At 38.3% G+C, this 25922-nt stretch overlaps 1 protein-coding gene across 1 annotated transcript in view; it reads left to right on the forward strand.

The window, feature by feature from the left end:
• PRDM6 (PR/SET domain 6) overlaps positions 1–25665 on the forward strand; it is a 111684-nt gene extending 86019 nt beyond the window's left edge. Inside the window, exons 7-9 of the mRNA XM_090038462.1 lie at positions 1399–1437; positions 10481–10657; positions 20369–25665. Of these exons, the coding sequence (XP_089894588.1) occupies positions 1399–1437; positions 10481–10657; positions 20369–20483 (331 nt within the window). The 3' untranslated portion in view covers positions 20484–25665. The remainder of the gene's footprint in view (positions 1–1398; positions 1438–10480; positions 10658–20368) is intronic.
• Positions 25666–25922: the final 257 nt, after the last annotated feature.

The raw sequence follows: 25922 nt of genomic DNA on the forward strand, positions 1-25922 counted from the left end.
TCCAATGTACTTTTCACTATTTTATATGAAAGTATTCATTGGACAAAACCTAGTTTGGTGCTGCCATACTCAGTGCTGTGACACCTAAGTTTCCTTTGTGGTTCTAGCTCATGCATGTACTCAAAAATGGCTTCCATTGCTATATTTTTCATACCTTAAATACTATACTCTTTTTCTATAGAAGTCTGTTTTGCAGCACCTTCTGCTTTCCTATGATATGGACTGAAAACAGAGAAAAAAATTGCAGTTCCCCAGATTTCTCTAAATTATCATTTAGGATTTTAGAGAAATCCCATGACTTCTCCCTAAGTTCATTTTGGCAGTGTTAGAAGGAAGGGGTGTTCTGGCTGAATCTGGAGCCCAGATTTTTCTGGGCTGGCATGCCCCTAACTAAAAATCACTGTAATTTGAACTTGTGTCATGGCCAGCCTTTTCTTCACTATAAATGGCATGAGTATATTAGATGGTCAGAAATAAGAAAGGGAAAAGAATCATCGCTGCTGATTTCTACAACACCTCTTTACATGGGAAACATTATTAAAGTTACCTACCGAATTTCCTGGAAACAAGAAAACCAAGTATGATTTGCAAGGGACAGTTTGCCAGTATTAGCTACTGTCTGCCACTCTCAAGTTTGGATTTTCTCTCCCCTAGCTGCATTACCATTCTCACCAATAAACAGCTCCCCATTTACTGTCAGCAATTTGTGAACATACCAGCCATGATGTCTTTGATGTGATTGAAGTAATTGGGGTTGCCTCCTCTAGGAAATGACTTGGGACTCTCTATTTTGGATTTGTATTTGTTTTCAGCAGTTTGATTACCAAATCAAGAAAAGTTCCCTATATCAAGCCTCCTTGCATAGCATGAGATTTAAAAAACACAAACCAGTTGGGATTTGAGAAATGCAAAGAAGGAAATTACTTTAAAATCACATTATCTCAGAAGAAATCTGAGCAAGAGTTCGGGAAAGATAAGAGAGAGGAAGGACAAGCAAACAAATATATTTCAGTTGACCCTCAGAATAGGATATCATTTGACAGGTAGAATTTTGAATATATACGTAATATTAGAAAGTACTGACCCCTAGATGTGGAGAATTCTTAAGCTCATGTGTTGATTTTTTTTCAGTTTGAGATTAATTACAATTTTATTGAAATCGCCTTTCATTTACATCCCCAATCATTCCCTCTGTGGCTTTTTCTGTTTGTTAAATAATGTAGGATTTCTCTTGGAGGCAACTGATGAGTGAGGAAGAGCTAAAGTCAGATTTGGTATAGGGAACATTCAAGCCTTTGGGGCTTTTCTTAAGCTTTTGCCCAGATAGAGGACGTTTGAGCCACTATTTTTTGAACCAGGAGTCAGAAATCCCTTTTCTCTTCTGTTTTTCTGCTGCAGAAATTCCCAACAAACCCATATGGGGGACTCCAGAAAGGGGTAAGCAAAAGCCTTCAATCACAGTGAATCATTTTCAGACAAATACTCTTTAATTTAATTTTTAAATCAGCAGCAGATCTTCTTATAATGACCAATTTTTATTTGCATCTTTCTTCTTTCTTTCTTGGATAATCATGTCTTAGTATAATGGTGTACATGGAGAGTGGATGCCTGCACTTCCTAGATGTTGCTTGCAGCGCACTTTCATACATAGTGTGTACATCCATGTTATATTTATTCTTGTTGACTGTCATGCATTTAAGCTGATGATTGGAGGTGCAAGTGTGTCCTTGGTGGGTAGACTGTGGATGTTATCAGGCCCTCCTGCTCCTTGTTCTGTGAAAGATATTAATGTACTCTTTGTTTTGCTGTTACCTTTCAACAATGAATGTCTAGTTATTTTTTAAGGTTAAAGTTGACAGTTTAATAGATGCGTTTCTCCAGGTATCATGGCTCACCCCATTTTGTACTTTTCTTCCAATATCTTTTTTTTTGCAGGATTTATGTCTTTGAGTCTTGCTACTGTCCCCAGATTAATTAATTTAGAAAAAACCTATAACAGCAAACAAAAATAAACACTATGAACAGGATTTGTTTACTTCTCTTTATAAAGTGACTGTGAAACTTTGCACATTTAAAGTAAGTGTCAAGATGAATTTAAGTTATTCTTGCATAATCTTTTTCAAATAGGTTTGGAAACTTGTAGTAAATAGAAACAAGAGTCATGGAAAGTGATACCGTTTCACTGCTGCTTCAAACATTTAATAACACTTATATTATCTATCCACTTTGCAAAAGGATATCCCAAAAATTCATAGAGAACTCAAGTCTGTAGTCATCATTGACACCAAGTAGCTGATGTTCCTCAATAATACTCACTGGGCGTGTCTACACGTGCACCTTATCTGCATTAGCCTATTTTAATATGCATTAAAGTGTCACTAAAAAAGCTATGCTATTTAATTAATGCACATTAAACTAGGCTAATGCACATTAAGTATCACTTAAAAACTGTGGGCATTTTTACATGGGCTCTGGGATGGGAGGGGGGTGGCATGTTAATTAGAGTGGCTCTGAGAGCCGCTCTAATTAAAGTGCCACTGTGTCTCATGTATTGGTGTCCCCGCCCTTAAAAATGGTGACAGGGGCACTTGCCAAATGTTCAAATGCCCCTGCCACCATTTTTAAGGGCAGGGGTGCTGATACACGAGATGCAGGAGGCTGCTGGAGTGCAGTAATTAACAAGCTCCAGCAGACTTCATTAATCGAGTCTGTTCCAGCACACTGAAATTCTAGCACATCACAGCAGCCTCTGCACCCATGTAGAGGTGCTCCATGCTCTTTAGTTAATGTGCATTAAGACAAGCTAATGTGCAAATGTCCTCTTACCTCACAATGGAGGTACTAGATTTAATGCACTTTAACTAAAACAGATTAATGCATGTGTTGATGCACCCACTAAGTGATATTACTTACTCATTCTTGTAGCCATGTGCGATGGTGCCTCCTGAGTCTGGGGGGTACCTGCAGAAGCCTGTGGCAGTGGCATGGATGAGGCTGGCGAACACCCTCAGAAGCTGCTGGTGGCAGTGGCAGGCACAGGGCTGGTGACCACCCACAGAAGCTGCCAGCGGCATTGGCAGTGGGGACAGGGCTGGCAAGCACCCACAGAAGCCACTAGCAGCATCAGCAGCAGGGGACAGCCCTGTTGAGGGGCCACTTGCCCCCCTGTATCCCTCCTACCAGTTGTCTGTGCTTGTAGCTTCTATTGATTTCAGAGGTTCTACTCATGTCATAAAGTACTGCTCAATGTGGGTAGATGTTGTTGAATCAGGCCCAGGGTTAATAAATGTAGCTCACCGATCAGTTTAGAAACAGTGAGACTGCTTCAAAATGCAGTTTACGCAGTGTCTTTAAGACCATTTTTCGCTGCAGAATCATGGCCTTTTAATTCCACTCTGTTAGGAGGAGAGTTCACACAAATTAACCCCTTTAAATGCTCATGGTTAGTGACTTCAGACTCCTAATTGGGTAGAGTTCATGCTTTTTTTTTCCAATTTTTTAACTAAAATAGGTTTGGAACTGGCTTGCTCACCCTCCTCCTGGGCAGAAATTAGATTAACAGGTTTTTGCCTTCCTATGACAATGATTTTGGAGCTCTAGGCATATCAGCTGCAGTGTATTTTAGACCCATTCCTTCTCCCATTAGCTGTACAAAACATTGGCTTGTGAATAGGTTACATTCAAATGCTATAGCTTCCCTGTTCCGAGGAGGGTAGTGAGCCACTTTTTCATATCTACAATACGGTTCCAACATACTGACTAGTGTGTACAAGTGAAAGAACTCTGTGGAGTGTCTCTTCCCTGGAGATGGATGGTACCGGCCTCACACATGCCCTGCTTTCATTGAATCAGGTAATATGCATATGCAAATGAATTCTGGATCAGAGTCTTAAAATCATCTTTTCATAAAACCTTGAAACCAAATCACAGGTTAACCTGTGTCTGTGTCAGTCATCCTCCTTTTGGCTAGTATTTCTGTAGCAGAGGAAATAGTTGCAGCAAGAGACTGATCTGACACTGTTTCATGGTATTAAGCAAGTCATCATTACAGGCAGTTGGGTCACAGAAGATTGCACTTGAGTTTCAAAAAAATCCCTGAAGACAGAAAGTCTGAAGAGGTCCATAAAAGGCCAGGTCTGATCATGTAATTCAACATTCAAGTACTTTCTCCAATCTACATTGATGATAATGTGAAAAAGTGGGAAATGTTCATATTGGCTCAATTTGCCAAGCAGCGTGGCTGTTCTGGGAATCAGAAAGCATGATACAATGCCATTGGGATAGGTACAGGCCAAATGCATTGTACTAAAAGAAAACTGAAAAATAATTATTTCAAGTGTATAAGTTTAATTTGGCTTTATTCCAGTGATAAAATTGAGAACAAAATGCTTATTCCAGTGTCAAATCCCAAAAAATGGGCTTTACAAGAAAGGGTAAAGGAAAATACCAATTTTTTAAACAAAATTTACATATTCAAGAGATGGATTTAAATTATAAGGCAATAATAAATTCTTGACCTGTTTTTATGATTTTAGGGAAATTCAGTTTGAGACTTTTGTTAAACCCTACAATATCTACCCTTCCATTACAAAATTGTTAAAAGTACCCATTTTACAATCACACTTTAAGATTCTATCCCACCTGTTAGACAAGTGAATAGACTTACATGCCTAAGCGTGATCCTGTTCCACCCTGCCTGAGTTCTTGAAAAACGATTAATGCAAAAAGGTAAGTGTGTCCTTCTTCTCCTTACCACTTTTTCTGACTCATTTTAAAGGTAAGAAGATGGTGTTTGCAATAGTAGATGTATCAGTGGACTTTCAGGGACTTGAACATGGTGGAATATAATCATGCTTAGTAGTTTAAGTCTGCTCAGACACCAAATACATAGAATAAGATCTGGCTTTAAATGTTTGAGTGAGTTGGTTATTTATTTATTTATGCAATTTATATGCTGCTCTTCCCAACAAAGACTCAGGGTGACCTACAGCAAGAGAAACAGAAATGTAAACAGGCAACTAGAGTAAATTATACAAAATAGAATAAAACAAAATAACATAGAGACCCATTAAACAACATCTTGGCCTAGTTTTGGTTTTTAAACGTGCTCAAACAGAAAGGCCTTGCAGCGTTTTTGAAGGATGTCAAGGCTTGGGTTCTGATGGGCTTCAAGAGGGAGGGAGTTCCAGAGCTGAAGAGCCATTGCAGAGAATGGTCTCATACATTTTCATTAAGCATATTTGGCATATAGATAGTACTTGCAGGAGATTGCACTCAGCTAACCTTAGCGATTGTGATGGGACATAGGAAAAAAGATAGTCCCTTAGAGATGTGGATCTCTGGCCATTTAGGACTTCATAGGTCAAAACTAGCACCTTGAATTGTGCTTAGAAAGCTACTGGGGACTTGCAGAGATGCTGGAGATGCATTCTTATGGCAACCCACACATTCTGCACCAGCTGCAGCCTCCATGTGGTTTTTAGCCTTGAGTTATGAAGGTGTGAATGAGGGTGTCCTGATCTGAAAGAAATGGTCACAGCTTCACAGAGTTAGTGAAAGGCACTCCTAGCCACTGCTGCCACCTGAAGATCCGGGTTGCAGCAGAGGATCTAGGAGTACCCCATGGCTGTGAATCTGACTGACAAAGGGAGGCAGAAACCTATCAATTATAGGTGTCCCAGTCCTCCCCAGGTCAAGTGGCCTGCCCACCACCATCGCCACTGTTTGTCTGGATTCAATTTCAGTTGTTTCACCCACATCCAATCCCCAACTACCAGGAAAGGATTGAGACTGTAGAGACAGGTTCAGAAAAAAAGGAGAAGTAGAGCTGGGTATCATCAACGTAATGATGGCACTTTATTCCAAGTCTCCACACAGTCTTGTCCAGCAGCCCCATGCATACATTGAATGCTAGGAGAGAGAAGGTGTAGCCCTGAGAGACCCCAAAGAAAAGGTCCTGAGGAGATGATGAGCACTAGCCCATCACCACCCCCTGGGACCTTCCTGCTAGGAAAGAGTGGCATCAATTTAGAGCTGTCCCATGAATACCCAGCAGGTCATGTAAACGTTTTTCTGCACCTCATGGTCACTTGTGTCAAAGGCCACAGTGAAATCAGGTAAGATAAGCAGGGCACAGCTTCCCCTGTTGATCTCCAGATGAAGATCACGAAACATGGCCATGAGTGCAGTCTCTGTACTATATCCAAGATGAAAGCCAAACTGATAAGAGACTGGTGGCATCCAGATTGTGCCTAGATTTATCAGGTGACTACTTATTCAATGACCTTCACCAAAAAAAGGGAGGTTGGAGGTGGGGCAATAACTAGATTGGGAGTCAGCATCCAGTGATGGTTCTTAAGGAGGGGCTGGACAAACATAGATTTAATAGTGTTTGTTCAGGACGCTGTCCTCCCAAAGGGAGTCATTGACAACTGCCAGCAGTGTCCCCCAGATGGCTTTTACAAGTGAGGACTGGAACGGGTTCAGTTCACAGCTGGTTGCCCTCGTCCCTCCAAGCTCATCCTCCACAAAAGTGGGTCATAACAATTTTAAATGATCCATATAAATAGATAAACAAAGCTTCCTCAACCCCAAACTCTAACTCTGCAGCAAAAGTGATGGTGTCCAAGCCATGCTGGATATGAGTGATTTTGTCTGCAAAGTAGGAGGCAAACTTGTAACAGTAAACTGAAAAGGAGGGGAACTCTCACACAGCTGAAAATTGCTGAACTACTGCCTAATAGAAAAAAACCTGAGCAACTCCACATATTAATAATCTGTCAGCATAGCGTACATTCATAGAAGTTAATGTTGAGGGATTATAATGTGAAGGTATTTATAGTGCCTGGGTGCAGTGAGATTGGTAGATGTCATGTGTCTAAAGTTACAATGAGAAGATGAAAGGCTGGAAAGGCACATGGTCTAGCACTTAATGAAGAGCACTAGAAGACAAGACTTTTTATGATAGTCAGCATGTCACTGTGCTCATCACATTTTCTGGGCTTAATTTTAACTGTCTTTAAAATGGGACTGAATAGCTATCTCAGACAGGTCTTTGTCATGTTTTATTAATGTTTGTAAAAAACTGTGAGGTCCTTCCCAAAAGATGTGACAACATACAGCTGTGAAATATTACTTTGGGCATAGAGATAGGAAGCACATTCTAAAATAAATTTGTAAAGAAAATCCTTGTCTTCAAAGATGCCTAAAACAGTGTTTTCAACCACATGTATATATGTCACCAAAGAACATGCAAACAGTAGTTTATGTGAATGCAGGTATATATTTATTTGTGCAAAATGTTCATTTGTGTCCTGTGCCTACTCTCATAAAAGTCTTTGGACTCAGGAATTCAAATTGGTCCACACATTTATTTGGAGCATCCACATTCATCTACACCAAACTAAACATAGGGATTACTTTAAACTCATAAATAACTTCATTAAGGCCATTGAGACTACAATATCTTTAAAGGTATTCATATATGGAAGCACTTCACTGAAGTGGAGTCAGGCTGCAGATTCAGCTTAGGTGCTTTTTCAAAAGTCAGTCTGTAAGGTCCATTTTTGTTTTAATTTCATGGGTCCTATCTCGTTGTGACACTGAAAATAAGGGGACTACTGTCTTAATACAGTCTTGTGGTGTAGAGCAAATCATGGCAGAGAAATAAATTTCTACGTCAAGGCCAACTCTGCATCAAAGGTGTCAGTATACTGCCCAAACCAATCATCTCTTACTTCCTAGCCTTCTGCATTTTTAATAATATGATATTGATTTTTTTCTGCTAAGAAAAAAAAAAGATATGGTAAAATAGTTAATACAAAGCAAAATAACTTTTTATACCCTTTTTTTGAAAAATAATTAAATATTATCACAACAACAAAAAAGCTTACATAGTTCTGCATATTGCGGATGGCCTGAAGTGGAAAGGAAGGAGATGGGAAATTACAAATTGTCAGATCCTATAGTTGGTTTGCATGGTTAAATGTGTTTTCCCTTTGAAATGGGCTTTATTTATATTTGATATCATGTAACTGTTACTAGATTACTTATTCTACTCACTTTAGGATGACTCACATTGGACCTCTACATAATTTATACAAACGTAAACAAAAAGGATCACTCTACTTGGAGAAATATAGTTATTCCTATCCGAATTGGGTAAACAGAAATAAAATGTATATTTAAATGAGATAATAATAGCCAATTTTTGACTACGTTGATCACTTGTATTTTATTCAATGCAATGCATTCTTAATAATATGAATGTAAATTGTTATTGTAGCCAATAAATCTGACTTGAACCAATGTAGGTGCTAGCAACATTTTATTTGGCATCTTAATGTTCACTTGTAACTGGCTTACTGTTGTGACTATTTACATAGGAAGAATGATGTGACTTCTCACAGTATGAAATTAATCATATTGACTGTTAAAAAAATAAAAGATTAATTGGTTTTATTTAGTGTCTTATTGTTTATTGTGGTAGCTGTTAAAAATAGATAACCAGAGGCTAATAAATGTTAATGGTCCCTTTCACTATTAAAAAAAATCAATCGTTCATGGATACAGACTATCTTAATATATTCTTTTTGCTTAAAAGTGTTTAATCAGAAAAACAATTTTTTAAAAGTCAGCCTTCACAAATCACATTTGTTTTACCAGTGCCTGAATTTTCCATGTCAGTTTGATAAATAATTTCTTCGTAAGTTAACAATACAGTGAAGAAATAATAAAACTGAAAAAGATATTGCTTTTGTCTGCCAGTAATGGTAATAGATATACAATAGTTATCAGTGCTTATTTGAAGTACATTATTTAATATGTATGTATATAATTTTTAAAGGGAGTAGGGGTAACAATGTGGCGTAATCATCCAGGTCAGGCAACCTTTCTACAACTTTTATATATTTCTTTCAAACTTGTTTGAAATCTGTTAGATAAATTTTCAAATGTAAGTAATTAAAATTGTGTAGTATTGAGTTATTGACCAATCCCAAGCTATTAATCAAGCTAAAAAATTCTACAATCAGTGTTCAGTGCTCTGAAGCACTGTAAAATAATGGTATTTGTGATCGGTGATGCAAGTAGCCACAATTAAGCAGTTCACTTGACAAATGAGAGGGTTCACTTTATTTTGCACTTAATTGAATTGTTGTACATGCTTGGTCACCATTGTCTCCTTTCCTCCAGTTTTGGTTTCTAGCCATTTAAGCACACACATTTGTTAGAGAGAGAGCCATTAAGTCTATGTTGGCCAATGGCTCTAAAAATGCAGACATTAAGATTTGTGCCTTAAGTTGCCGCACAGTTTAAAAATCATTAATATCCCTCAAGACAAACTCTTAATTTTCTCTAAAAAATGATATATGTAACAGTAGTCTGCCACTGAGTTATGTTAAATACAATGAAAGAAGAAAAAATACTCAAAGCATTGTAGTATTTACCAAACCATTTTGGAGATCTGAATATGGTGGGTGAGGGGAAGTAAATGTATTATACCAAAACAGAAACTGATTTTCTTTATATACAAGAAGCAAGGATTTTGGTGGGTGATCGCTTTCATTGAACCAACTCCGTGGTTGGCATAGATTTTGACAAGATTTTGAATGCAATGCACTTTTCTTAAGGTCTTTATATATATATACATAAAGACATATCTATATCTATATTTTTATATATATTTCTAATACACATGCTGTACTACTTTTATTTGTTATTCTATCTCTTCTCCGTTCACAGCCTGATCTTGTCCTTCTGTCTCCCATACTTTTCTTTCTGCTTGATTGTGCAGTACTAGTGTTATACATATGAACTTAGAACTTCACAATATTGTTTTGGCAATAAACTGTGATGTCATAGAAACAGAATTATGGTTTCATTTCAGAATCACATGAAAGGAATTGCCAGGCGGGGAGGGAGAAATCTATCAATTGTATTAAAGTATCTTGAATAGCTGTAAGAATATTGAAAAATGATAGTAAAAGTTGCATATTATTTTTCCAAATATATTTAAGAAGTCTTTAAAAAAGATGGAGAATGTAATGGATTAGCAACACTTTGCTTCTAAATGGTTTCAGAAATTAGACTGGGCTCCCCTTCAATAATTACAGGTAATGTGTAGGGAAGAAATAGGACTTCCCAAACCTGTTAAACAGGTCTCTAAAATCTAAATCCCAAGCAGTGAGATTTTTTTTCACTCCATAGAGAATGTATTGTTGCCCCTTAGCTGGGGAAAATAAGGAACAAACCAGGCTGTGTGGCTACTCAAAACCTAGTTTCTGCACATGAATTCTGATCTCTAAATTTGCAGAGTTCCAGGGTTTGAGTGTTTGTCTTCCACACTAGTTCCAAGGAGTTGCATCTACTTTCCTCTTTGAAAATCAATGTGAAAAGATTAATTTTCACCAACCAAGTTGTTTGTCATTTGCTGGTACAGGAAATGGTGATCACGTGCTGCTTCTATTTTTTTTTTTTGCAGACCCTATCAATGTGGTCATTGCTCCCAATCCTTCTCCCAGCCTTCAGAACTAAGGAACCACGTGGTTACTCATTCCAGCGACAGACCTTTCAAATGTGGTTACTGTGGCCGGGCCTTTGCTGGTGCTACAACACTCAACAATCACATCCGGACGCACACAGGAGAGAAGCCTTTCAAGTAAGTACCTGCAGCCATCAATGTTTATCAACAGTGAATAGAGGGAGAAAGGCCTAGCTGCTACTTACCAGCACCAGCCACTCCATACCAGCACCAGAGGGTCTTTTGAACATCAAGGCCAAGACACCACATAGATTCAGTAACAGTGTGACTGAAATCAGGCAAAAATCTAATATATGTATGGCCCAAAGCAATTTCCTGTCATCCAATCAGGACTAGTTTGTTTAAATGAAATGTCATTGTCTTGCCAATGCATCGAAGTAGCTGGAATCTCCAGTTAATTTGGAACTGGTTAATCATGTGCAGAGGAAAAAATATACTTTTCAGACTCTAAGCCATTGCACAGACAAAAACATTGATTGTATCCTGTGGCATGACTCTAGTAAGTTCATAAAGAACAACTGCAAATGTAAGAACCATTCAGGTGACTGGAGAAACCCAGTTGTCTAGTCAAGGATGTTTTCAACTTTTATCCAAACCAAGACTGTGCTGAAAACATTCATAGGGACCACCACAGTGGATAAAGGTCTGCATGAAATTTTTGATCCAAGCAATATGAACTCAAAACATTTTAGGGAATGTTGAATCAAAATTTGCTCCAGACTTTTCTAGGAGGGCCCCACTCTCTGTAGTGGGCCATGCCATTATTTGGAGTCAGAATACCCCAAGCTTGGTCGGGTTGGAAGTTCAAATGTTGCATCTGTCAGGTGCTCTCTGGGCAAGGGGCTTGCCTGTTGCAGGATATTCTTAATGCAGGTTTAACTGTAAATATATTCAGTGAGACCTTGATTATCTATATTGCATGGAAGACTTTGAATAAGTTCAAGGAAAGGAAAGAATTTAACACACTTTGCAAGCTTCTGTCCTTTTAAGATTGTATAGAAATGGTCACAAAAATAGTTTTTGCCCTGACTTACTTCTTCGTTTAAAATGAAAATATATGCCTCTCAAAGCCTCAGACACTTTCTCAGTATGTGAGACAATGACACAGCTCATAAATGTAGATTTTGCTTAAGGTAAAGGGCTCTGCTATGTTGCCTACTTAATTGAAGAAGCTCTGATAGCATAAAGTGTGCCCATCTAACAGGCACAGATTGCTACAATTCTTAGCTTAGACCAATACAACCCTGTGGGAAAAAAATAATTTTCTGCAAAATATCATTATTTTCTGTAAAATACCTTGTCTTCTGCCATGAATGGTAGGAGAATAAGGAGTTGAAAGAGATGTGTGCCTTTCTCAGTTCACTCAAGGACTATGTGTGCTCATTCAACATGATTTGTCTTTTCCTGTATTTTATGCCTGGTTAATGTAAGAGAGCTTCTGCCACTGAGCCTGTCAGATCTCCTCATAACAAGCTCAGATGAGATACCATTAGAGTTGCCTCACCTCCATATATGGTTGGAGAAAAGCATGGCCTCCGTACATGTGTGTGTTGGGGGCAAGAGGAGTCACCACAATCCAAGTTCGGTATATCCTGCACAGTAGATTTTGCAGACCTGGAATCACAATTAGGCAACTGTGTGAGTAGCAAATTGTGGCAGCCCAGAGTCTCAGCCATGACACCCAGAGAGCCAAATACTGAAAGGGAGCCAAAAATACTGCGAGCAATTAGATTGATTTTATCTAGTTGCTGTGTAAATAGATTTTAGTAGTTAATGGAAGAGGTTTCTGGGTCAAAATGGAAAATAGATTTCTTTTAATGTTAAGGTGTTACTTATGTGTAACCCTGTTGACTCCACTTAATTTTTTCTTAACTTCCTATTTTTGTCATGTTTCCAATACAGCTGCTATTTTGCCCCATTTACAGTTATTATTTTCTCCCCTTTGGTTTGTGGTTCCCCCCCGCCACACACTCCTGAATGTTCTTTGTGACCGCAGCAGTCTCATTCGCGAAGAAAAGCATTTAGTTAAATACTGTACATTTTATAATGTTCAGTTCTTTTCCTTATTGTTAAGATATTTATGTACTTCACAGTAGACTCCTTTGCTTTTTCTTAAAGGTGAACTGAAGATAAACAAACTAATATAAATACGTGTTCAACTTGCACTTTTTTATGCTGTATAAGAACAGCTGTGGCTGTCTTTTTTTTAGGAGGGTTTTTTTTCTTTTAATCTTTTTTTCCTTTTTTTCAGAAACAATGAAACATCAGTCCTAATTTATCTTTTTTTTGGCTGAAGGACTTTAAGATTTTAGAGTAACCTGGGTAGGGATGTGACATGGAACTGCAATTCTCCCAGTCCCCAGATGTCAGATGAGAGGATGCATGTGCTTATGCCTTGACCCTACAAGCTTTTCCACAAGGTTGGGTAGCTTGCATTGGGCAAAGGGATACATCAGGTCTCTTTCCTTACCTTTACTGGAAAGAGAGCTGCAGCTCATCTTTATGTATCATTTCTATTTATATCCTCCAGAGTTCCTCCTCCTCAAAAAAAAGTAAGGAACTGATGCTTCTCAAGTTTTAAAAAAAAAAAGCCAAACAGACAAAAAAAGGAACAAGGAATGGTGCAATGAATATTTTTTGTGGTTTTACTGCACAATTTACTTTTAAATATATATATATTTACATATGGGATTTGAGGGTATGCTTACTCAAAATGTGCAAACCTAAAAAGTCCATTGGTATAAACTCTCCTTACCACGAAAGAACAAGCAATCATGGCAACACAGAAAAGAGTTTTATATATTCCTGCTGCAGAAAATAGTTTTATATATTCTTGCTGCACATGCAATCATGAATACTGTTATCATTAACAAACAAGATAACTATATTTGGAAAGCTGCAGTTACCTCAGTGTTTAATTTTTAGTACTGAATTACAATATTTTTAAATTAACAACTAACCACATTGTTTCAACAAATACAAAGCACAAATTCAGAGCTGAAAATATGTTGGAAGTGCATGGATCTTAGATTATGTATAAAAACTAGTTAATTGCCCAAGCAAAAGGCCAGTTATGCTATTAACTGATACCTGTGCAAAAATCTGACCTAATATTTATGCAATCATGATTGTACACGTGAATTAGTAGATAGACAGTATCATCCACATTTTTGGCAGGGACATTTGTGCACAAGGCACTTTGAAAAAGGCAGTTTTAAAAAGGACAAAAATTGTGAAGGAATTTTAAAATATTGTATATGAATTGTTATTAAAAAGGGTCTTTGATTGGACAGAGAGTGCTATGTGGGAGCAGGCTCTCTTTCTGCAAAGTCTAGCTAACTTTGCTGTCTATGGTAGCAGACTTTTCTATTTGCATTTCCCTGTAGATAAAAATGCTAAGTGAGGTTATCTGTAGTCAAAGCCCTAGCTACATCATCTGGGCAGCAGGTCCAGTTAGAAGGGATTTCTTTTCATGTCATCACAAGCAATCATTTCAACCTAACCATTGCAGTGTTTTGTGCATTCTTATCTCACTGAAGTCTCCACTACGGCTCCTAGTCTGGAACAAAGCTCTTAAATAAGGAATAGCTCTCAAAAGTAGGCCAAATCAAAATTATTAGCCAGCCCCTCCATCTCTTTCAGTTCAGTGATAACAAAAGCTGGGTCAAAGAAGCACAATTCTGCTGCTGTCACACCTACGGATGTACACATAATTGAGTACAAATGATCAAGCCAACCCAAAAATCTGCAATAAATACTTTCAGCTTGGGTTAATTTGAAAAAGAAATTGTTCAGTTTTTCTTGCTGAAATGGAAAACTGAAACAAAAACGTCATTTATGTTGGATAAAAATATTTTATTTGGGAAGGCATAACATTCTGTTTGTTTTCAGGGTGCTTTTTTACTTTCTAAAAATAAATGTAGCTACACATGGCACATATCATGGAAACTCAAAATGTTTCATTAAAATATCAAAATGAAATATTTTGACTTTTTAATATTTTTCCCAATTTTTTGGTCAAAACACTTGCCTGAATTTGATAGAAATGTATTAATACTTTCAGTCAACACAAAGCTGCTTTATTGACAAAACAAACTATTTACTGTAAAAAATTCATCTAGACCAAGTTATTAGCACTACTAGTACTTACAGCATTATGTCAGTACTGAGCAATCAACTAGCAGAATGCCAACATTAAGTACCGCTTAGCCAAAAAAATAATTCCCGGGAAAAAAATTGTAATGGTACTTGAGAATCTGAGACAACCAGTCAGAGAAACAAGAAAAACAAAAGAACATGCTTTTTCTCTCCATTAATAAGAGTACTAAAAGAGAAAGGCTTATTGTGGAAATATAAAAAGAACTTGCTAGAGGCCTTAACGTATGGCTGCATTGAATACAATAGCATCATACCTTTTTAATTTCAACCAAAATGCGTATGGATTCATGTTATGAAAATAACAAGGATCTGATTTTTGGTGATGGTTTTTAAGTTTCTAGGCATAGTTTTATATAGTCTTAAACTGCTTCTTTGCAGAGCTCAAACACTGAGCCTAGGTATGAATTAAATCCCTCAGAGTAGACCTTAGCAATATGCATTAATGAAAGAAACCTGAATTGCACCTGAGTAAATTCTAGTGGTTACCTAGAATGCTGACTGTACTTGACGGTATCCTCATGAAAGGTAGTATAAAGCATAACTACTACTATTCATAACCACAGCTGTGTAATAACACAAAAAAACCCTTCAAAAATAAAGTTTAGGTTGAAGCTCATCTGAATATCTGACCTCAGATCTAATAGAAAAATCAAGTTTTGTTGTATATTAAATCAGGGATTGGCAGTCTACAGCCCCTGGGCCAAATCCAGCCCACAAAGAGGTTGGATCTAACCTGGGAAGGTCCAACCCATCCCAAGGTGGCATGGGGGACTGGGCAGCGTGGAGTTGCATCAAGCCATTTGCCTTCTCCACAGCACCCTCCTTTGCAGCCTTTCCTACTGCTCTCCCATCCCTGCACATACTCACATTGCAGAGGGACCTGGTATCTGCCATGAGCCTAAGCACAGGCAGCTTGAGGTCTCAGGGATGAAGTGGGGTGGGGGACTAGGGAGGGTGTTCGAAGGTATGTGTGGAGATTTGTAACCCACAGTGGCAAAAGATCGCCAAATCCTGTCTTAGGGCTCACTGCTGAGTTGAACTATTTTCTCCCGTTCTACAATAATATTAGGCAGACTTTAGGGCTAAACACAGACAGTCAAAAAGACTGAGGCTGAATCGATTAAATCATCACAGATTAGTCTAAGATGCATAGATTGAATTGATAGGCAAGTGGAGCAGATAGCTTGGGCCACAGCCAGCCTGCCCACCCTGTGAAGGAGGGTTTACGGGGGAGTTGCAAAGCATGCTGAGATGCTGGGAGACTGTGCATTCATTTGACTATGAAGGGGATCAGGGACAGCAGTTCAATAAACTGATTTAACCTAAATCAGTTAAGTTTGATACTACATACATCCAGGTTTATCTTAAATTGGTTTGGGCCATTTTGAAAGTGGTTTATGTGCACTGGACTTCTGTTCCATTACCAATTTGAATTGGTTTCCAATCACTTTTACAGGTTTACATATAACTTCTGTCCCTAGCCCAAGGTGTATAGGGTCCTTGTACACATGGGGGGAGGTTAGTTCCCCTAATTTGAAATGGTGCATCACAATTAAAAACGTACGAATTAAAAACCCACCATTTCAATTTAGGGGCTACCATCACTGTGACAGAATAGTGACAGCCCGCCATCAACTCATTCTCCACCCACCCACTGCCATGGGCAGGCTCTGCGTTGGGTAGCGGGGAGTGGAAAGTGGCAAGGAGCCTGATTCTTTTTTTTTGCCCCTTATGGAGCCTGCCTGCCTCTCATGTGGCCAGTGGGCATGCTGCTGATGGGCCCTGAATTGCAAGGAGCCCCAGTCCTTTCACCTGCAGTGGCAGCACCCCCTGGGTAGCACCTGCCCACTAGCAGCTCACCTGGGTTGCCCCAGCCCAGGGGCAGCCACCCACGAGGAGGAAAGGTCCAGGGCACCCCTGGCTGCAGGAGAGGTGAGCAGGCTCTGTGAGGGGGGAAAAACAAAGGATTGGGCTCACCACTTTTTTTTTTCCTGCCAGAGCCTGCCCACACAAGCTGCCTGCCACTGGATCAGGCAGCCCCTGGGTGCGGGGGGGCCTGGTGCTTTCCTCCATGGCAGTGGTGTCCCCTGGGGCTGCCCAGGTGGGGTACTAGCTGGGCGGGTGCTGCCTCAGCTCGTAGGCAGCACCCAGTCTTATCCAACAGTGCACGGGGTGCTGGAAGCCTAGGCATGCTCAGGGAAGCTTGGGCTTGGTGAGCTTCCAGCGCCCTGTGCACTGTCCCCACCACTTTCCGACTGCCTGGGACCACCCAGAAATGGGCTGGCTTGCCCCTGGGGCAGTGCAGGAAGATAGGAGGAGGGCGGCTGGGTGTGCTGGTGGCCAGAGAAGGTGGCCGGGACGGTGCACAGTACACTGGAAGCCCGCCAAGGCCAAATTTCTGCGAGCCCACCCAGGCTTCCAGCACCCTGTGCACCATCTCCACTACCTTCTCCACTGCCAGACATGTGTACGTGCATGATTTTTTTTATCCACAGTGGGACAATTTGCCCTGATCAAACTAAAATATATCTGAGGTGGTCTAAGTTGCCATGCTCAAAAAATTTAAATGTGAAAAAAAAATGTGCATGTATACACAGTGAAGTCATTATGATAGACAAATGATGATTTCCCATCACTTTTTGTCTCATGTACATGACCCTACCATCATGTGTACAAGCGCCTGTAGAGGAACTTAAACCATTTAAGTACAAAATAGTAGCAGTAATCTGTATGCTCAGAACTGGCCTGACTTGACCCAGCTCCCACCTAAATCACTTTGGTATCTAGAAACTAGGTGGTCCCTAATTCCCCTGAAGGTTTGATCTGATAGGAGTACTCTGGATGTGCATGACATTCACCAACAGACTTGGGCAGTTACAGCTGCTTTCCTTTTAAGATTAGAAGAAGTGGTCGTGCCAGAATACAAAATGAATAGAGCAAGCCACAGAACAGTTGTAGAAACCCAGCATCATGAGAGGACTTTGGGATTTGTATCCCAGGAGGAAAATAGACTCTTTCTGTCACACCAAGTCAGAGACCTAATCTCAGAGAGGGCAGACACATCCCATGTTTAGTGTTTTCCTAATGATTAACTCTTGGCACAGCGTGTGGGGGGTTTTGGACCACTATTCTGAATCAACTCTTCCCAGGCACTGCATAGGGAGCTCTGAGTTCTGGATATTATTCTGGGGCCAGATACCTAGAAGTCAGGGATTACAGCACCTAATTTGTAGACACCTATAGGAAGAACTGTATTTCAACTAGTGGATGACCAAAGTGTAGCTTGAAACTAACTCTTGAGTTGCCCGGCTCTTTGTGTAGGAACAAGTCCATTATCTGCTGTGCACACATTAGCACCCCCGCTCCAACCCCTTACAGGAATAGGATTGCCCTGTAGAGATGTATAGACATCTCCCTATCCTGTAATGGAATACTAGCACCGTATTGAATTTTTGTCTAACATTTTTAAAAAAAGATGCTTCACTTAATAATCTGATATTGAAGTGATTTCCTTTCCCTCTATTTTATACAATTCTTCAGATTCCTTTTTATTTGATGAACTGCTCTCCTGTTTATGAGCTACACTGTATGATGGCTACATGTGTGCACGTGTCATATAATACCCGAGACAGGAAGTATTTCGGTATTCTATGTTACAGTTGAGATTTTCAAAAGTGGGTGCCCTGAATTTAGCTACTATATGCACATTTAGGCACCTAAATACATGCCATAATTTTCAGAAGTGGCAAGCACCTACAGCTGCCAGTGACATCTGTAGGATTTCTACCTCTGAAAAAATCTCAGATGCCCAAACATGGATTTAGGATTCTAATATTAGGCACATAGGTTTTTTAAGAAACCCAAAACTTAACTTATATCTATTGTATATACATTATATAGGTACACTCATATGTACATTTATATTTATTTATACATGCATATATTTGTAGTCTACTGTACACATACACCGTTTATAAGGATACACATATTAATAAAAATAACAAAATTTCAAGATCAAGTAGATAGTCATGCCTCCCATAACCCAAGCTAATCCTAGCACTAAAATTGATTCTAGTTCCTTCAAGATATATATATGTAAAGAATATAATAATGTGTAAGTTTGTCAAGCAATGAAAGGTAGTATATTTTGACACACTAATCCAGTAACTAATCAGTTTTCTAATAAACAATCAGCAATACACTAATGTGTCATCAGCACTTCAGGAGCTCTGGAGAGAGGATGATCTGCACATAGACGTTAATGAATACACCAAAAATCATTAGGTGATCAATATTTCTGAGTTATTTCATTGAGCTGATAGGTCTGATACATTAAAGCTGACATTTTACATTTGTCAAGATCACAGTGCAGTTTTTAACACTGGAACAGGCTGCTAAAAATATTCCCAGAAAGACAATCAAAGAAACACAACTTAGGCATGTTGACATTTTAGGCTGGTACATTAGTTTAGACGAATGAATGTGTAATATTTGAAGACTGAGTTCCTAAAACATATGTTTTCTACACATTCCAATTATGTATGCATATACATATTTTATCATTTTTGTAAATGGCTAATTCTGTGGAGATTCACTGTTTCCTATGAAGAAATAAAGATGGATAGAAGGCAATGGCAACCATTGTTTTCTTCGCTGCTTCTTTGAAGATGAGGAGTTAATTCATCATAGTGATACTTTTATTGAAATCTTTGAAGATAAACATCACACAGCACCATTAAATCAAAGGTAGATGTTTGAGTGAGGGCCTTTCAAAGAAAGTCTATTGTATCCCTCATTGTATTTCATGAAATTGCATCTAGTATTCACAATACTGATTAGAAAGAAAAACAAATTTTAAAAAGTTGAGATTTGATATAGTAGATTGTCTTTTAGAACAGGGCAGATGATTCCTTCTGAACTAGGGATACCCCTGTCCTATCCCCTCAGAAACACTGCAACATAATTAATTCATTCATTAATTTGTTATAGATTGTAGTCCACTGGAGAGAGAAAGAGAGCAAGTAGTGTGAAGACTTAAAAGACAATGAAGCACACATTGCTGACCTTTATGAGTTCCTTCTCACCCCACACATATGTCAAATGCTGTGAATGTTTTCAGGCAATTGATTAAGCAATCACTAATCCTACAAGCTTGTTTAACATAAACCAAACTGCATAGTCATATCAGATAAATAAAGAGCTTTCTCTTGTTATAATACATAGCAATTACTGCCCTACAGCTTCTTCTCCAATAGGTGAATGCCAGATTTTAAATGAGCAGAGGGTGAAATTCTATTTGTCATCAATTTCTCCTAGGGGTTACAGAGCAGAAAACTGCAGACAAGCTGCTTCTTTGATGGCTTACTCCTAAAAAGCTCTTTTTGTTCTTTATCTATTTGAACTGACAGTGATCAGAGCTACAGCAGGACAGGCCTCTCTGGAGAAATCACCTTCCCCCTGTCTATTGACAGATTCTTCTGTTCTGAATCAGACAGGCCTTGTCCCATCATAGGCATCAAGGCCTTGGAAGTAGCCACCAATTAAACCTCTTGAGCCGGTAAAATCTGAAGCCACTTTTGAGTGTCTGTTCTGATTAGGCAGGATGAGACAAAGCCCATCACCCCCCAGAAGCAGCTCCCCAGTCTCAATTTTCTCTCTTGCCTTCACCAGGTGCGAGAGGTGTGAGAGGAGCTTCACACAAGCCACCCAGCTGAGTCGACACCAGAGGATGCCCAATGAGTGCAAGCCAATAACAGAGAGCACAGAATCAATTGAAGTGGATTAACTGATTGACTGGTTGGAATTAAACTGCAAGGAAAGTCATGATTAAATGTCACGGACACTTAAGCAAAACCAAAGATTTCCTCTGAGCAACTTTCAATCAGTCCCAGAAAACCAAAAGCAGTAATAAAATAAGTAAGATGTTAAGAGATATTGATCCTGGCATGGAAGTGAGACCAGGAAAGAGATTATTTATTTATGACTAGGGATGAGACTTATTTCAATGGACAAGTTACCTGGGACTGCTAAACATTTCAAGTCCCACCATGTATTGCTTTATTTCTAAAAGCCTTTATTATTGTTATTTAATACCAAAGCGAGGAATCTCAAGGGTTCTTCTGCCCATAGTTATGACTGAGAATGCACATGGACTTGTTTATTGTTGCACCTTTTTTGTAGCATGACTCTAAGGACCCAGATGTAATCCTTATATTTGGCTGGGTTGGGTTGGGTTAAGTTGGTTTTGACATGACTATAATAGAAATTGTTGTCTGAATAGTGAGATGGAAAGTGATCAAGCACCACATCTGAGTTGGCCTCCTCACACCAAAGGACATTTCATTTTCATGGTTCCAAACCTCACATTGTGTGCACTTTTTCTTGTAAATGTTTTTATCAGATAATGTATTGGCACCGAAGCTCTGGGAAAACCGAATAAGCAACCTTATATATCTGTACATACACAGTTGTGCAAAGATGTCAGAAAGAAAGACAGTTTAAACAAAGGCACATTTTAAATAGGATAGCATCACTTTGAAAGTGAAAAGTGTTTTCAGCAAAATTGTAGTTTAATGTTAAAAAACCCCTGTATATCTGAATATCCTGTTGTAAGCAGCAAAACAAAAACTAGGTTCAAGTTTTCATTTAGATGGTTGATTTAATAACTTATCAATTCCAGCAAAATGAATCAAAAACCCACTTTACAGTATCCAGATATTTCTATCATATTGGCTCAGGTTCCCTTGAAAGTAGTCCCAGATCAGTTTCAACAAACTTGGGCTGAGCTTCAGTATTGTAAAGGCAATCTGAATCCAGGTGACTCATGAATGGCTTCAGGCTTCATTGCAGTCACTTGCGGGAGATGTATTTCATCTTCTTTCAAGGCATGAGTCTAATTCTAATTAATGTAAAAGAAGTTATGCTTACTTAGCAAGGGAATAGGTGTCTGCACAAAGATTCTGACACAATATAACAGCGTACTGAACGTGCGCACGCGGGAGAGGCTAAACACTGAAGTAGTGTTCTTTATGAACAAGGTGCAGCTGACATGATACATTTTTATTGGGAATTGCACACTTTGGATGAAATTCTGCCACATTAAAGTCTCTGGGAGTTTTGCCATTTATTTCAAAAGGACCATGATTTTACTCTTAATTTGTATGGTGCTAGAGGTTAAAAAGATGCCCCTTTGAACCAAATTCATATTTAATAAAAGAAAAAATAATAAATGTTTGCATGCGAGTAAAGTCTTTTGTGGAGGGTGGACTATTTGTCATGTTTTACACAATCTTATAAAAGTGCCTAGTCCTTATGGATTATAGACACTGCTGTTGTATCATCTCATCACATACTTGACAGTACTCCCTCACTGATTTCAGTGAGGACTTCTGTTCAAAACTGGTTGCACAATATAGCCAAAAGCAGTGCCTTTCTTAATCAATACCATCAAGCAGCACTACTAGTCTTTTTTCATACCTGTCAGTTGATGATACTTCGTGATATTTTAAAATGGTAAAACAAAATGTGAGTGCAAGGCAATCCAGGACACAGATCCTGGCACCAATTAAGACAATGGCAATAATCCTATTAGCTTCAATTCAACTAGGAAGTCACACAACATATATAGTAAACAAACATTTTTAGTAGCTATGTGCACAATAGGATGCCATTTGGAAAATGGCTGTGCTGCCTACCTCCAAGGCTGAACTCACTGGAATAAGGAAATTCAGTGCTGAGGAAAGGGATATTTGGAAAAGTGGGAGCTGGCATTGGCAAATGAAGGTCAATGAGAGTATGATATATAACCCATTCCCAGGGCTAACCTATTTTTTTGGTGACAACATCTTGGCTTTGTTAAGTCTCCCAGTTTATCATGGTATTACAAGAGATTGCTAGTCATTTGGAGCCATATGTCCTTTGTATCTTATCTCTAGCATTGCTGAACACTAACTGTATGAAAGCAAGGTACTTATTTGTCAACTTCTACATTGTTTTTCCCTGTTGTACCCATACTGGTATGATCTTACAGAGAGGTCTGTTGGAAATTTTCACAGCATCGTGCTCAACTTTTCATTAAATTGTTTCATTTCACCAAAAAACTGCTAAATTTTCTTCACTCGTTTTCAGTCAAAATGGTCCTCTGTCAGTATTAAAAAACCTTGGTATATTTTAGACTTTATAACTTCATTTAACCAAGGATCAATTTTGCTTTAAACACCCAGCATATTTAAGCTTTGGGTGTTTCAGAGCTAAAAATGCAATTTTATAAAAATGTAAAAAAGCCAGGTTTTAAATCTTGATATATCATACTGCAAAATTGTAATTTTATTTTGTGAACTGCTGTGAAGAAAAATAGCTCCATTATGTTTACCTAGTTCTAATTGTAGGGTTGCTTTTATAAATGCTCAGTTGATTATTTGATCATTTTAAAGGAATTTATGGGGAGGGTTTTGTTTTTCAACAAATATAAGAAATTAAATACCCAGTCCTGTAAAAGGCTGAGCAACATTGACTCTCAATTAATTTATATAGTCCCTGCCAGAATTTTGCAAAGAAAGAACAGGGAAAAATAACACGGTAAAATATAAATTAAAAAAAAAAAGGGTATAAATCTTGGGCATAGCTATCTTAACTGTGTCCTCTTCGTTACGTTTTTGTATTCTGCATTACAGTTTACAATTTTGCCAAAAAGTAACGTTTAGTGCGACTACCATGTTTTGCTGTGTGGGCATCAAAGATGTAAACTACTTTGAGAAAAGTTGCTTCTGTTAATGTTCCAACTTCTACAGAATTAGCAAATAGCTTATCTAGAAAAAATGCACCTCTCTTTTGAGTTTCCACTGTTTGAATGTTGGGTAAATGTCCAAATTTATGGACACTTATCTGAATTTATTATTTGAACTACCTGAGGTTCTAATCTGCTACAAACTGGTATTTCTGTAGGAGGATTTCAAAGAAGTTGGGTATCAACATTGTAATTTAAAGATCAGCACTCAGGCCTCATTGTGTTCAGAGCACAGATTGGCTTGAGGAGCCATAGCTACTTTACAGAAACTGTTTCTAAACCTTTCAGTACATCTCTAGTGGTAATATGATGCTTGCATGTTATTTTAATAGCACAGTATAAAATAATCTCACTAGAATGAAGCACTCATATTTAGCACTTGAACAGAGCAAGATTCACATGATCTCTGTAAAATATGCAGTCATTTCAGAGAAAACTACAGAGATGCACAGATTTTGCATCAAACTTAGGCGGGAAATGAGATAAGTTAAAGTCTGACAAACAAGTTATGTTGGCAGTCTCTACTGCTGTATTATTGAACCATTCTCTCCTATTTCTGTGAGGTGAAATCGGTGGTAGTTTAGAGCCATCGGCATCTCAGCAGGTAAGACCTATATTTTGTAATTCTTTTTTAAGGCCCTGATCCAGCTAACACTGAAACATATGCATAAAATTACAGATGAGCATAAGGCTAGTGCTGAACTTGGATGGCCTTATTCCTGACCTTATAATTATGCGCTAAAATGATTTCCTAATGGGGGTCTGCATCATTTTAAGCACACCAAAGTATAATTTCTGCAGAAATCATCTTGTTCTTCCAGATAACATTTTATTATATTTGTTCATCTTAAATCACTATGTTGTGCCAGAGAAGCAATACAGTTTTAATTACTGTATTGCTTTCTCTAAGACACTTTTATAAAATAGGTGGTGGCGCATAAATACAATTCAGTGGGAAACACTCCCACTCATGATTTTATAGCTGGTGTCACACTTCAGCAACATGATTCAACACTGTACGTCCTACTGAAAATCAGCAAGCTGAAACACATCCTGAGTTGGATTAAACAACATCCAGTTGCTTTCTGCTCTTGCTGAATGGTGAGCAAGCTTTGTTCAGGTATGGATGGAATAATTAGGCATTTGGATCCATTAAGAACGTAATCTTATGTGCTTGAACAGAGTGAGTGAAAGCAGTAAGTGAAATATGATTACCTCAAAATGTAGTCATTATGTGCCTACTTTTTCTGAAGCTCTTATCATGGGCTTTGAAGTTTGGTAAATATGTGAAAAAGTCACACTTCCCAACCTTGAGGCATCTAAAGCCTTTTCCCCAACAAGTAAATGTGTATGTTTCTAATTTTGTGCAGCACAGGGAATGAAATATCATACACACATATAAATGCCCTTCTCAGAAAATCTTCAGGTCCTCTGTGAAAACACAAGCACGATCCCAAATAACATGACACTTTTGGATACAGAAATGACTGTCTTTCTTTGAAGAACAGAATTTTGAATAACATAACAATTACAGTAAACTCCTTAAAGGCTCTGATGTGTGGGTTGGCCACATTTTTTGGTATCCTTATCTCTCTTTTTAGTAGCTATTTATCATTTGTATGGTGCCGTTAGCGTATGTGGTGCTGTCTTATAAGTGCCAAACATGGTTTCTAAATGATAAATATTTGAAAATCAAAAACGTGGCAAGTCATCTGTTTCTGAAAGTTATATATCGCTATGACTTATTTCCAATTTATCATTAGTGCACTTTTTTGTTGCATCCAAATCCTTGCTGTGTATGAGTTCCCATAAATTAAAATATGTTGAACAGTGTGCAGTCTTTTATTCACACTCAATTTTTGAGTTTAGACATGATTAAGCCATCTGAAAAAGGGCAAATCCCCATGCAGTAGATGTAGACTATTCTGGAAGGGTCCTTTGTTGTAATAAGAATAATAATGACACTGTAATTAGAATGGTAAACAGCTTGCTTGCATTTTTTAAACTTCATAAAATTGCATCTTTTTTTACTGCCAAGGACCAATTATGTCATGCATGTAGCTGTACTCTTGTGATATAAAATGTAAAGATACCATTGTGTTTAAATGAGAAAACAGGCACACATTTAAAGGGAAAAAAAAGACAAAGAAATGTAAATATATTTGATTAATAAAACATTTTATTATTATGTTGTATGAGTTTGCTCCTCTTTGTTCATATTTAACATTTTGCAAATGTGTACAGATGAGAAATACAAATACGTTTAAACACCATTGGGCAAAAGGCAGTGTCAAAATAATCTGAGCGTGTTGCAATATTGTGTGCACCATATATTTTCTGAATGCCCGACAACATGATTTCTTAGCCTGGATGTTGCAAAGAAGTTTGCAGCATGATCATCTTTTTGTCTTTCCTTGCAGCTATATGGGAAGATGGGAG

Source organism: Crocodylus siamensis, chromosome 3, assembly GCF_052110815.1.
Source record: "Crocodylus siamensis isolate JL-2025a chromosome 3, ASM5211081v1, whole genome shotgun sequence".
NCBI classification, from domain to species: domain Eukaryota; kingdom Metazoa; phylum Chordata; order Crocodylia; family Crocodylidae; genus Crocodylus; species Crocodylus siamensis.